General features: G+C 36.9%; 1 protein-coding gene across 2 annotated transcripts in view; it reads right to left on the bottom strand.

Annotated features, from left to right (window-relative positions):
• adcy3a (adenylate cyclase 3a) overlaps positions 1 to 14,472 on the bottom strand; it is a 58,141-nt gene that overhangs the window by 12,019 nt on the left and 31,650 nt on the right. Inside the window, exons 6-11 of one of the 2 annotated variants that reach the window (XM_088909597.1) lie at positions 12,406 to 12,428; positions 10,837 to 11,002; positions 9,489 to 9,608; positions 8,051 to 8,193; positions 3,161 to 3,322; positions 2,148 to 2,235 (exon numbers count right to left, since the gene is read on the bottom strand). In XM_088909597.1, the coding sequence (XP_088765723.1) occupies positions 2,148 to 2,235; positions 3,161 to 3,322; positions 8,051 to 8,193; positions 9,489 to 9,608; positions 10,837 to 11,002; positions 12,406 to 12,428 (702 nt within the window). Of the gene's footprint in view, positions 1 to 2,147; positions 2,236 to 3,160; positions 3,323 to 8,050; positions 8,194 to 9,488; positions 9,609 to 10,836; positions 11,003 to 12,405; positions 12,565 to 14,472 lie in introns of both variants that reach the window. The other variant, XM_088909596.1, reaches the window with a different exon arrangement.

Genomic DNA, 14,472 nt, shown 5'->3' on the forward strand with positions numbered 1-14,472 from the left:
GTAACAAAAGTACATAACAGATCACCAGCCAAATTTTGGCCAGTTAAATTTACCTTCTATTACCATATTTCATACACTTTATTCCACTACCATGAATTCACATAAAATAACGTTTTTTTTTCTATGAGCTGATTAACAATTAATTAAATCAAATTAACAAGTTAATAAAAACAGCCCTTGTTTACTATGACAAAGGTTTATGAAACTGAGCATTTCAACTACAGAAAATATGAATGGGAAGTTTAGTGATGCAAAGGTCAACATCCTCATGGTTGCTTAAAAGATATATATATATACTGTATATAGTCAATTGTCAGGGGGACCCTTATGTCTGTATTGATTATTTTATCAGCAACTCTAGTGCCTTGTAATCAGAATAACTAGCTAGATGGGTAATTGCACAATTCAGATACAGTATTTGACTAGACAGGCAGATCCCAATTCATGGATACTTGACCAGATAACAGCCCCATTTGAGTGGAGATGAGATGGCATGAGAAGATTTGGTACTTGAAATTTCCAAATTTAACTAGACAAGCTCACAGGGCCAGCTATGCGGGCTTCATAATGTGAGTGATGGAGTGGGGGGAGACTAGATGCTGGTGTTATGAGCTCTAGAACTCAAATTGTACATTGTCTGTAAATCTATATAATACAATATGATTCATGTCTTGTGTCTTTATACAGTAGTTGAATTATTGTTTTTAAGTCACACCTTATTTTTTTCTACTCAACAAATTGTTTATAAAAAATTTAAAAATCCAATTAACTTCAAGATTATTGCAGAGTTCAGTTAATTACCTAGATTCTATATGTCACTATACAGTAGATAAAAGCACTAACTAAAATACAGTTTTTCAGTGCACCATGCTTTGAAATTCTTACTTTTTTCAATTAATTGCTCATTTAAGACATTCAATACTGTAGCCACAGTATGTGTTCCATATTGTTTTTCAGAATGTGTTAATCAAATGCAGTAGAATTCAGTGGTAGAGCTGACATTGTTCCCACTTTGACAAACCTATTACCAACAAGAATATTCTAACACATTAACAGCAGAAACAGCAAGTCATGGACATGCTTAACAATTTAGAAACAGCCATTCTCATAAGAAAGGCCCAAAATGTATTGGTCTGTCTGGCCTAGATTGGTTTCATTATTTTGCAACCCACACAATCACAGGGCAATAACTCACAACTGTTTGGTAGGCAAGAGATGTAATGAAAACTTATGTCTTTATAGCTTTTTTTTTAGGGATTGTACACAAACTCAAACTTAAATCTGACATTTCATCCTGGTGTTTTGCCTACCTCTATGCTTATATAAAGCAAATGGGAGCAAAATGTATTACCCAAGGAGAGTATGATTCAGTGGGGTTTTTTTTGCATTGCTTTTTTACTTTCTTATTACAGTACTGTATGTACACTATTTGTAATTACACATTGTTTAAGACTTAATCTCTCCGAACTGTTCTATTCAGGAGATAAAATCCAATAGATATGCATAAGACATAAGACTATAAAAAGGATGCAAACAAATGAAAAAATACAAACTGTTTTTTGTCAATTTTCTATGTATAATGTGAATGTATTACAAGATCAAACTTAAGATTTGAAGATTTCCAACACCTCTACCTTCACAATCTGCTATAACATTCCATTTCATACATTGCTAGTTTTCTGTGTAAATAAGTGTTTTTCTACTATCAGAGCAATATTGGCTTTGAAAAAAAATGTCCCCGTATTCTGTTTACTGAACTTGATATACCTGTTTGAAATTTCAAGATATATTATCGTGAACATCTTGAAGTTCTCAATCAAATATTTTTAAACACCTTCTTTTAAGACCAAAATGATTGTGTTGCTTCCTAATAAGGCAACTATTAAGGCATCTAAAGAGTCTTACTGCTCTTCTGGGACTTTCTCTGTGTGTTCTTTACTCTTTTTCTACGTGAAGTGGAAACCAGAACTGTATCCATAACTCCAGAAGTGGTCAGGTCTAACCAGAATGTTGTACATTGTACATTGTTGTACACAACCTCTCTTTAATTAATTTCTAAAATCTTTGCTAAGAAAAATGACCTCTGTATTTGGACTTTTTATGGATTAATTCTGGCCATATATGCAAACAAAGAGAATGGCACATACCCGAGGGAAGATGGCTGCCAAAGAACAAATGGTGAGAATGAGGAGCAGCACCTCTCCAACAATGAAAGTCACATAGTTGGCAATGAGTCTGTAAAGAGATCCAGGACAGCGTGGATTGATCAGATTAGTAGCAAGATAAATAATGGGCGGAACATAACACAATCCTTAAAAAAAGTTTTCATTTCTATGAGATAACTTTGACTTGCATCAATGTATCACTGAATACAAATGAGTAAATCAGCATTACAAAACTTACAAAAACTTACAAAATACTATATTTTTTAAATGGAAAAAAAATGTAATAACAATTGTGTTTCATGGGGTGTGCAAACATATTCCAGACTGCACAAAACAAATGTGAAAATACACCAGAAATATTTTAGAACATTTAATATGATAATGCACTGTTGTAAAATCATTCACTTCCTGTACTGATGGTTGTCCGTCGAGTCTGACGATGACGGCTGTTTGGAAGATGAGCTGCACGAAGAAACCTGTGCGAGAGAGCTTTTTTTTAAAATGGGAAAGCCCACGGGGCAGTCCCACTCTCTCGACCTCAGAAGCCTGGGTTTCCTTGGTAACAGTGGATGGCCATGATGCCTTTCTGTGCTTTGTCATGCCCTTCAGTTTCCACGGAGCGTTAGAACAGTATAGTGTCCCATCACTATACTGGGGCATTAAGACCCACACAGACCACAGAGTGAGCGCCCTGCTGGCTCCACTAACACTTCTTCCAGCAGCAACCTTAGTTTTCCCCAGGAGATCTCCCATGCAGGTACTGACCAGGCTCACACCTGCTTAGCTTCAGTGGGTTGCTAGTTGTTTGCTGCAGGGTGATATGGCTGCTGGCAACCTCCTATAATATTAGCACAGGCACATTTTATATACTACTACATGTAATGTAGATGTTAAAGTCCTAAGAAGGGGGATTGATGGATAAAAAGAGAATTGAACTAAAAGATGAATAGATGGGGATTTTCAAAATGGAAGGGGGATCATAAAAATGAACTAACCCCGGGTCAATGAGTGCCTCCACAATGGCAGTGAAGAAAAGCACCACACAGGAGCAGCTAAAGGCAGCACCACTCTGTTTTTCCTTCTCTACAGAGAACCGAGTTTCCATCTCAGGGTCCACAAAGCGCATGGAGAGACGGTTCGTGTGCTTTCCTTTCAGCCTGAGGAAGAGAAGAACAGAACATCAACCAAACTGCTTCATGAAACCGTTACCTGTGGCAGATGTTCCATTTTTTAAATATTTCAACTGAAATTTGGAATCCTGAGTGACTGGAATAAAAAAGAAACAATATACAAGTGCAAGATCAAGTGGTCTCTTTTCTACTCATATGATTATGAGTGACTAATCCATACAAGACTTTTCTTTGTGGACCCCGGTTACCAATAGATCTGAAATCATGAATGGTTTATTTGTTTTTCCTCACTGTCACAATTGCGTGAAAGAATTCCTTTTATGTTATTCAATGGTATCCTTACAATTAATTTGCATTTGTTTCTTCTTGTTTTGGCTTTAGTCTGAATACATGATCTGTTTGGGCTTAAAAAAATGCAATTCTTTTCTTTCCACACCTTGCAGAACCTACTTCTACTTTGCTGACTCATTTCTGCACTACAGTATTTAAACACTGAAATGAGTCAATATTCAATTTTTTTTATTTATCAAATAACATTGCCTGCACTTCCTGTCACACATATGTGTGAAATTTAGTACTGTCATTTTATGGAGCATTTGACATATGCATTTAGGATTTTCATGTTCTTGTAAAATCCTTTTAAGCACATTCTGTTCATGATGTCTTTGGGCCTATGGCCTGATTAGGCAGCAGACTGGAGAGGTGACATTATGCTGTCTATTGAGGGCTTCTGACTATGTGGGTAGAGTACTGGCCTTGGTAAAGTTTTTAACACTTCTGTTATGAGTTCCATATGATTTGTGGGGTTTTTAAATCAATGGAGATTTTGATTTAAAAGTTATATACTGTAACTGCTGAGAATTAAAGAACAAAATGGTTAAGAAATCACATAAATAATAAAGTTAGAAATGTTCAAAGAAAACATTGAATGTATAATACTGAATGTAATAATAAGCATCATATTCAAGCAATTCAAATGCTGCTAATGAAAAAGTGAGAAAATTGTGTTAAACTGTGAAAGTTCTAAAATTACAGTAAAGTAGCTAATCGAAAATGGAAAAAAAATATCTGAGTGCTTTGCTATTACAACATACTGTAGGCCATGCTGAAAAGAAATGAATAGTCTGTTGAACTAGAAAAAGAACTAAAGAATATTGATAAGATAAGGTTCTAATATTCACAAATATTGTTAGAAACATGTTGTTTGCCTAAGTTTTAAATGAAAAACTGCTGACAGGTAGTTTTGCACATGTTTCTTAGTCCAGATGTCTAAACCCAGTCCCCAAAAAGGACTTTGTGGAGGATAAAATGGGTTGACCTTTCCAAAGTCTACTAAACCTGAGGCTGATTTGAACTTTATCTTCTTTCATTTCATGTGAATGGGTGAACTCCTCAGTATAGCCCACCTCTTTTCCACAAATATACTGAATACAACAGCCCCTTAGCCATCTGTCACAAATCACCTGTTATCCAGGTTCCTGCTTCTATACAGTCCATGTGTCTGTATCCCCTCTTAACTGCTCCCTCTCCCTGCCTTAGACTACTACATCATGCCTTTGTCCAGATCTCTTCTCTTTTCTGCATTGAATAAACCTATTACTTGTTCCTTTGCAGCCTACGCATGCTGATGCAGCTACCCACCTGAACTACTTTGTTCAGGTCTGCTGGTTGAGGCTTCATATGATATATTCCCATATACTGTACCTACATTGTCACTTTGCACTGCTTCATGCTTTATTTCTGTCAATTTTCACATGACATGATAGCATTTTCTATATCCATATCTAATATTCTATATTCATATTAATTCAGGACACATGTACTGTACCTTTGCTCTGCTTTCAACCTGTTCATCTCTATGTGACCTAAGTGTATTTTTTGGCATATTTCTCTACAGGCACCTTAGAGATCAGTGTTTTAAGGAACACCGGTAACCATGACACCCGTATCCATAAATCCGGCACTCTAGTTTTTTACTTGTCACATTTGTAAGCAACAAAGCAAGTCTGCTGCACCAGTAAGCATCATAATACATCATAACAGTTTCAACAGATGTTCACAACTGACTTATTTGTGAAAAGATCCTCACTGTACATTTTACAAATGCAAAATTATATCCTGTTGTTTTTACTAAGCCAAATGTGAAATTTGATGGCAGTTTAAAACATGCAGGAAATCTGACAGAACACTGAGTTTTCTTTAATAATCTGCACTTGTTTAAGCAAGTAGTAAAAAGCAGGTGAATAAAACAAGATATTGAGATAAGGCAAACTCACTAAAAAACTAATAAACAATAAAAAGCAATATAAAGACACGTTTTGAAAACTCCAATGCATGAGATAAGTTGAATACCAAAAAATAGTTGCAGTGACCATTAGTTAAAAGTAATATATTAACGAAAAATTTTATGAAATTTTATTATTTGTAATGAAAAAAATATAGAGCTCTGATGTTTTGTTGGTTCAAGACTGATGTCAGTAATTTCTTGGTAGTTTTTAGCTATCACTCTCTCAAAGTGGGACAGTTGATCTAGGTGCTCCAATGTCTTTGACTCATTGTAATTGAAAGTTTATAGAGTATGAACACAGGCGTATCCCCTAGTTTTGATGGTATTCCCCCACAGTTCAAGTTGGGAGCTACTGTACATCAGCATGCGTAGGCTGCAAAGGAACAAGTAAAGGTTTATTCCATGCTGAAAAGAAAAGTAAAGAAACACAACCTTTCAGCTGTGGAACCTTGTTCGGGTGTCATAGTTACTACTTGCCTTCTAGCATTGATGGGACTCCTGAAACTCAAGAAGTTACAGTTGTAGAGAGATGATCCTTTAATAAGATTGTTAATACTTCTGTAATGTCATTGCTAATGAAAAATTAATAGGACCCCTAATGTTAAACTGTATTAAAAGGTATTGTTATACATGCTTAAGAACTACATGAATAAGTCAAATTTCCACAATATCCATTCTACTTTTAACGTCCTGGAATGGGACTCTGGGTGATTTTACATCATATAAGTCTAGGTGTAGATTTCATCAAAATGATTAAAATATTATATGCAAACCCCTCATCTGTGGTGATTGCAAATAACATATTATTATAGCTTTAGGTGACTTAGAAGTGTCTCTTAGATTTTAGATAAAGTTTGTGACACTGGGAAGAGTAAATACTTCTAACCTCAAAGGATAGTGGATGTCTGCTGAGGTCTGGGGGGTCTTTTGAACAGAAACAATAGTAAAGTTTACCTTAATATACCTTGGGAAGTTGTAGATTAATGACTGGCAAGAAGCAGTACAGACACAGACAATATAAGATGACATTAAGAGCACAAAGAGGAAAGAGAAAGGAGAGAGGAAGAAGGAAGAAACAAGGAGAGCAGAGAAAAGAGAGAGGAGTCCAGAGGAGTTGGGACTTGAAGCTTGTCCAAGACGAGAGTCCCTACTTTCCTGATTATCCAAACCAAATGATCAGTATTTGAACCTTTTTAAAGTGTACTATGCTGCGTTTTTTGGGAACTTGGGTTTCCTGGGTAAAAGATACCTCAGTTAGAAACATCTTTCCTGATTAGGATGCATTTTATGGATTGGGATATAGGCTCCCATTTACTGTATTTTGTGGCATCCAGGGTGCAGAGAGATTTAACTGCAGGTTGCTTTGTAATTAGTTAGAAGGCAGCTCATTTCTTGTCTGGCCTCTGTAGGCATAATAAAAGTTTAGTGCTTAGTAGCAGTCTGGAGTCTTCTGGGTGACCAGAATGTTAGGCCTCTGAAATGCCTTGTCTGTAAATACTGTATATAATGTAACTTTGTGTGTTGTATATTTCGTGTCTTGTGTAGTTAATTGTAATACATATTTGTATTAACCAAGTGTGCCTGGATTATTACTCAACAAAGCTGTGCCAGAGAATAAAGAATTCACATGCCTCTAGTTATACCAGCCGCTTGGGTATATGGTTAGAAATCACATACTGTACAAGTTGGGGGTTATGAATAATTATTTCACAGACTGACTAAACCACTCGGTCAATTCCTGGATTTTCACCATTTTCGTAACCCCCCATTTGTAACAATATGCTGTCTTAGTTTGCAATATCCATAGGTACTTGTCAGGGCTGCACCTCTGCTGTGTTGTTGTTCACCATCTCATTAGACCATTTAGCATAGGTACTGCAGCAATCCACAGCAAATATCCCTGCCAATATTGAAAATGCACGGTATAGTATCTCACTATATGCTGATGATACTCTTTTTCTTTTCAGAATCCCTCTCGATCACTTCCTGTCTTGCTTGATACTTTTACTAATTGAAGGTAAAGTTCAGGTGGTATGGTGGCCAAGTGCTTAGCAATGTGTCTCACAGTGCTGGAGCCCTGGGTACAATTCAGTCTATCAGCTATCTACGTTGGTAATATTTGTTCTCCCCGTATTCACATGTGTTTCCTCTGGGACCTCTAGATTCCTCCCACAGTCCAAAGACGTACAAGTAGGTTAAGTGGCTTCTGAGAAAATTATATGTGTGTGTGTCGTGTGTGGTCTGTGATGGACTGCTGTCCTGTCCAGGGTATATCTTGCCCTGCGCTTGTGGCTTGCCAGAAGGGGATCTGGTTCTCCTCTGCAACTCTATATTAATAAAGTGATTGGAAAATGGATGGATACTTTCTGTTTAAGTTTGTATTGTAATGTCCAGCCTTGTTCCCATAATAAAATACAGTATATAAAGAAATAAGCCAAGTACACCACCCTCCCATCCCTTGGCCTTACGCCTGCACAGTTTCTCTCTCCAGCAGGGCTTCATTCAGAAGCTTGTTCAGCTCCTGCTCGTTCTGTTGTGCATCTATCACTCGCTCGGCCAGGTCACGCAGACGCAGCCTCCGCCGGGGGTTAGGGAATGAAGGATTCACTACCTGTAGGGAAAGAAAACAGTTGGCATGACGTTGACCCCAGAGTTAAACTGCATTAGTTCAACCTAACATAAGCTACCATCTAAAATGCGAGTGAAGAAGTGGGGAGAGGTGAGACTTTTACAGTATTTATGAACACAAATTACAAATGAATACTGTAATTCAGTATACTATATGTACTATACAATGCACTAACAATACTACCTCTGGGATAATATTTTGTCAACTTCTTTCAATTTTCCTTCACCATTCAAGATTGGTATTATTATACACCCAACAAATAAAGTATTGTGTGTTGGAAGTAGATTAATTATACCAATGCATATTAAGTAAAACTAATTGATCATTTGGTCAAATTTAGCCAATATAGTCTGTTTTCAAGTGTTATTCAATGAGGACGTGGCTTCTAACCACAGAGAACAAGGGCAGGCCATCTGTTGATAGAATCTGGTGTTTCTTGAGAGCTATGGGCTATGTCATTTATAGAGCAGGTCTCTGCATCTACCCACCAATAGGAAGTCTGTCTCAAAGGCAAAATTGGAAAATGAAATGGCCTGAGGGGTCAGTTTCTAGTGAAAAGCTAATGACAGGTATGCAAGGGTTAGATTTAGACATCCTTCTGTCTGCTGTTCCATTTGTATTTTGGTGTATACAAATTGGAGTATAACATGCTTAAAAGACCAGTTTGACAAATTGCCACTTAAGCTCTTTTTATGTCTGAAATGGTTTGACAGGCCTCAACTTAAATAAGATGACTGGATGCAAATGAGGTGTCTGGATGGAGTCTGGTGAAAGCAGTCTTTTTTGAAGAAATTTCTCTTCACTTACACACAAAGCTTTAAAAACCCAACTCCAACACCTTGATATGCCAGACCACCCAAAATCTTCAGAACACCCACACAGATAGACTTCAGATGCCCGACTCAAATGAAGGTTATCAAATGAAGATGAATACAGCAGTCTGTCCCAACAGTGCCACCTAACATCACATTGTCAAACAAGTCAGCTCCCAGGACACCACCATCACAGATACTAAAGTTCAAACAATCAGTCACTCAGTGTATAGTACTAGCAGTGTATAGTAAGCATTTCACAAAAGCACTCTTTGTGCATTTCATACTTACTGAAAAGCAAAGACAAGGCAGTGTATATTTCTCTATAACTATTTGAATATAGTACACACAGCAACAATGTCAAGGATTTTCCCCTCTAACTAGCAGAATAAATCATTTGATTATGAAGTCTACTGTATCCTGACCCACTTCAAACACCACTCTGCTTCTTCATCCATTCCATACCCGCGTGTCCAGCTCTTCAGGCTCCTCGGGGGTGGTGCAGGTGGTGTTGATACTGCCATTGCACTCCTTGGTGTTGATGAGCAGTGGAGAGTTGCCATTTGAAGATGTGAGCGACAGCTTCTGGAGCAGAGCAGAACGAAGGAGAAAGAGAGATCAGGGTGAAGCTCGCATATCCCAAGACAGCAATAACTGTCCCTTTGCCCTACTCTCACCAACTGAGATTGTGTTATTAACCATTCGTGATCTGTTTACTATTTGGAATCATTTGGAGCTTATTTTTGAAATGCCTGACAACCAGTTGACCATATCAACAGAATTTATTTGAATATTTGGAGACATTTCCTAACTGGTTTTAATGAAACCCCATATCATGCAGTGCTCCCTTAGGGAGTGGCTCTGTCCTGGAGGCAGATCTCTTCAAATAGATCTACTATTTTGAGGAAGAAAGTTCTTGTTCTCCTTTGTTTCTTTTGCTGAATTATGACTTATTGTTAAAAAAAGCCTGGACTGGACTGGCTTACATTACCGCTTCTAAGAAGAAGACTGAAGATTTTCACTCATTACTGCTGGATTCTACATTCCTTTCCCTGGTGTCAGTGCGCTCTTTCTTTTTTTGACATAGCACATATATACTGTAGCTGGGGAGGAAAGGTGGACACAAGCAAAGCCTCATTGAGGCCATCTCTGAAAACTGCTATCTGATGGAAACTCTTGGAGTCCACTGTGGTTGGAGAAAGGGTTGTCACCTTGAGAGAGGTGATGGGTTGGGGGGGAAAGATTTCCAGATTATTTTTTCTTCCCCCTAAAACAAGTGATCACGAACAAAACTATTTTTGTTTTCCCAGCATTTATTCTTAATTATTAGTGACACCTTCTCCGCACACTCAGAATTTAAATGATCTCAGCTTTGGCAGTTATGTTCTATCTGTGGGATCAACCTAAATTAATTTCACCACATGCTCAGTAAAATATTTAATCATTTGATTAACATGGCTTTCATAAGCTTGTGTCGATAATTCCTTCATTTTGCTACCATACCATGGGCAGCAAACAAAACCCGGAAAAAATAATATTGAGATTTACATGATCTATTTAAATAAATAACATTTAAATAAAATACTTTTTCTTTTTCAAGCATTTTTGACAGAAATGTACACTTTCAATAAAACTTTTCTAGTAGGGTTTAGTAGCCACAATACATTAGAATATGGTACTAGATAACTGAAAAATAATTGCTGATTAATCCACCAAAATCCAGATTGAAAACACAAGATTCTATACCTTATGGTCTGTGAAACTGAATACTATGAATATAATGAAAATTAATGTTTAAAGTGGTGATACTCACAACACCATTGATACCATTTTTGCTGAATGGCATCTTGGGTACAACCACTAGGTATGTCTCAATGCCTTTCTCCTTCAGGTATTCATTACGCTCCCCACCCCTTCCTGGCTCCACTTCAAACTCGCCATGCAGGCACTCCAGAGTGCTTTGAGAAATGTGGACTCGGCTGTAAGAGACACAAACAAATCTGTGCTTTCTATCCTTTTGTGACCCGTCTATTTTCTTTGCTTTCTTACTTCTTTTGTATTTTCTCCTGCACTCGTAGCATACTACGGTATACATGTGGTTCCCGATGACAAGAGCTGAATCACATGGCTAAAAAGGCTTCATCTTGTAAGCAGCACTTGCAAATCACCGCAGAATTTCAAGCCAATTAAACATGCTCTATTTTTAGTCAGGATGAAGGTGTGGCTAAATATATGTGTTACCTTAAAAAAAGAGTCTATGGTAGGTCACTAGAGGGTTGTATGCATATCCTACAGTACTGTATATTCAGAGAAAATTACATTAAGTTATACTGTATATAATGTACGTTAGAAAACTTTATTTAAAGTCAAATAAATTGTATAATTTAAATACCAGAAGTCATGCATTACCACGTTTTTTCTATCTTGAACCAGATGTTTAATATTTTGAATTTGTTGTAGTCTGTTATTGCTATAAATCCCATAAAAAAGGAAGAAACACTGAACCTTCCCTCAGATGTTACATAAAAAGAATTCCACATTGTGCGGATGCTGCTGAAGCAGACGACATGGAGGGATACTCATTTTCTTTTTTAAAGCTGTATTATAGGGACTGAAGTATGTATCCTTAACCTCTTCTTTAGAAAAAATCTCCCACACAGAGAGAAAAGGCATTTGGTAACATTTTACTTCTTTTGACTATATAACTTATCATTCTGAGCATTCACATTTTGATGAAAAATATCCACTTAAAAAATACATGTATAAATAATTTATAAGTGAATAAAATAGGAGATCATTGGAAAGGATATGACAGTCTTTAGTAGGGTAATATTTTTTTAATTAGGTAGATATAGTCCCATCTCATTTTTGAGATTTAATACTGAGTCCAATTCTTTGATTTAGGATGAGGATGCAGGTTACATTTCTTTTTTTGGCCTGTTCAGGCTTTGCATAGTGTTTCAGGTTACTGAGATAGAGTTCTGATTTTCTGGGCATATAAAACACAAACCTCGGAGATGTATAGAATTGTACATATGCATTACCATTGATCATTTTGTGGTGTCGAGTTATTTTATTGTAAATACTTTTCTAAGTTTGTTTCTTCCAATGGTACTGTGCCAAAAAATAAACGTGCCTTAAATTGCTACCTACCACTCCAGTTTATTTCCTTTCCTACTTCTCTCTATTTCAAAAACACTGTTATTTTTATTTTTAACCTTATATTACCTTTACAATTTCGCTGGTAACCTTTCACATTCATTAAGACATGTTGGAGTTGTCACACAAAGTGTAGTGGAGTATGACTGTGGTCATGTAAGCACAACACAATCTTCTGTAGTTAAGCTACTTGTTCATATAAAAAAATAAGACCAAGAATTACCCTGGAATGCCCCCAGCCTCCATCTTGTTCGCCACAGTGACGTCTGTAGACCACACATCATATTGCCAGCGCTTCTGCCCAAGAACCCCACCTAGCACAGTGCCTGTGTGCACTCCAACCCGCATGTCAACATCAGTCTTCGTCTTCTCTCTCACATACCTGCCAGCCACACAACAGATGGACATCATTACCGCTACATTTCAAATCCAGACTTCTCAACTGCCAAGATGGATTAATATCGATCATGACTTTAGATGTACGTTACTCTACTTCCACCACATTGCCTTCAGAAAAAAACATAAATTAACTTAAAATCTACTGCAAATATCCTCTGTCTTTTGATTCCTGCCAGTATGACTGAATGACTTACTGAGCAGTGCTTGTGTTTAAAGATAAAAGGTAGTAAAACTCTTCACCCTTAATAATCATCCATAATGAGTTTCAGGTATCCAATATCAGTTTTTTTTTTGTAAGAGGGATGATAAACAGCTGAGTGCTGCAAGTGCTATATCTTTGTCATAATGTGTCAGAACATTTTTTTCCTACACACCCACTTAATTTAGAATGGCCAATTGTTTAAAACTCAAGTCACAGTTTCAACGCTTGTATTTTCCACAGGCATTGGGGACCTCAAATCCTGTTCATCCAACACACTCACCAGTCAGATCCATTCAGCTTTTGATAAAAAAAATTCTCTGCAGTGAAAAACTTTTTTATAGTGAAATATTTTTTCTTCTATAGTGCTTTATGAGAGAGCTGGCACTGACTGGAGGAGCACTGCATCTGTCCAATCTTATCAATGCAGTGCCCTGCCAATTATGTGCCTCCTCTGTAAGTGGAGAATCCTAGTCACCATCAGTATAGTGACATGACATAGGCTTGGACTGGCAGCCTATAAAAAATAATAGAATTTCTTAATTTTAGCAAAGAAACATGTAGCTATTTCAAGTTCCAAGTCAACAATTGGTAGGATGCATCATTTTTATCTAAATGCAACAAGTCATAAAAATTTCTGGGTGGCTCTTTTTCTAAAGTTACTGTATGAACATAGATTATTTTTGTGAATGTATATAACCTACAATTGAAAACAAAATGGGTTTTAAGACATAGGGCAGCATGATGGTGCTGTGGTTAGCATTGCTGCCTTATAGCACTGAGGCCCAGGGTTCACTTCCTGGAGCGTTACTGTATCTCTGTTCTCCTGATGGTTATTTTGGTTGTGTCAGGGTTTTCTGGTTTGCCCCTATACTACAAAGACATACTGTTAGATGAATTGGCTTCTGGAAAAATTAGCTCTGGTGTGTATGTGTATGCTTGTTTCTGTGTATTTGTGTCCTGTGATTGGTGTTCTTTTGTTTCCTAGGTTAGGCCCCGGCATCCCCTCAGTACTCTGTACTGGATAAAGCAGTTAAAAATGGATAGATATCATAATGTCGCGACAATATTCGTTGATCAATAAGAATGAATGCTGCAAACTTTGTGCTTTTGCTGAAACATAATTAAATTTTCTCAACAATGGGATAAGGATAAACTCAGTTACAGGATAGCTGTTTCCTAAAAAAAATCCTTCTTAAAACCAACTTTTTAAAACATGAATGGAGGTAGGTAAAAACTAGTCGCAGTATTTTGTTTCACCACCACTTTCACTGATGAATACAAGGCATCATAACATCTGTTTTTAGCTGCCATCTGAAGACGATTACACAGGTGTGTGGGCAGATTAGAGAACCACTATTTTCCCTAAAAACATTTAACAAATGAATTAGATTGCATTGTATTTATTCATGTCATTTGATAACAGAGATACTTATTATTAAGGGTTTTGCTTAATAACTGTAGGCAAGCCCTGCTTTGAAATGTTATATTGAAGCCTTATTAATTATGGTAGAGCTGTTTGTTTTGGGTGCTTTAATTATGTTTTATAGATGCTCTGTGGTAATGAATTAAATGAAACTTAAGTTTGGCTTGATATGAGCAGCCATCTTACCCCTATGTCTTACATACAGCACCCATTTTGGCAAACTTTTTCAAATGTTTATTTTAATCCAAATAGAAGCAAATCAAGAG

The sequence above is a fragment of the Atractosteus spatula genome, chromosome 2 (genome assembly GCF_055471065.1).
Source record: "Atractosteus spatula isolate fAtrSpa1 chromosome 2, fAtrSpa1.hap1, whole genome shotgun sequence".
Lineage (NCBI taxonomy): Eukaryota > Metazoa > Chordata > Actinopteri > Semionotiformes > Lepisosteidae > Atractosteus > Atractosteus spatula.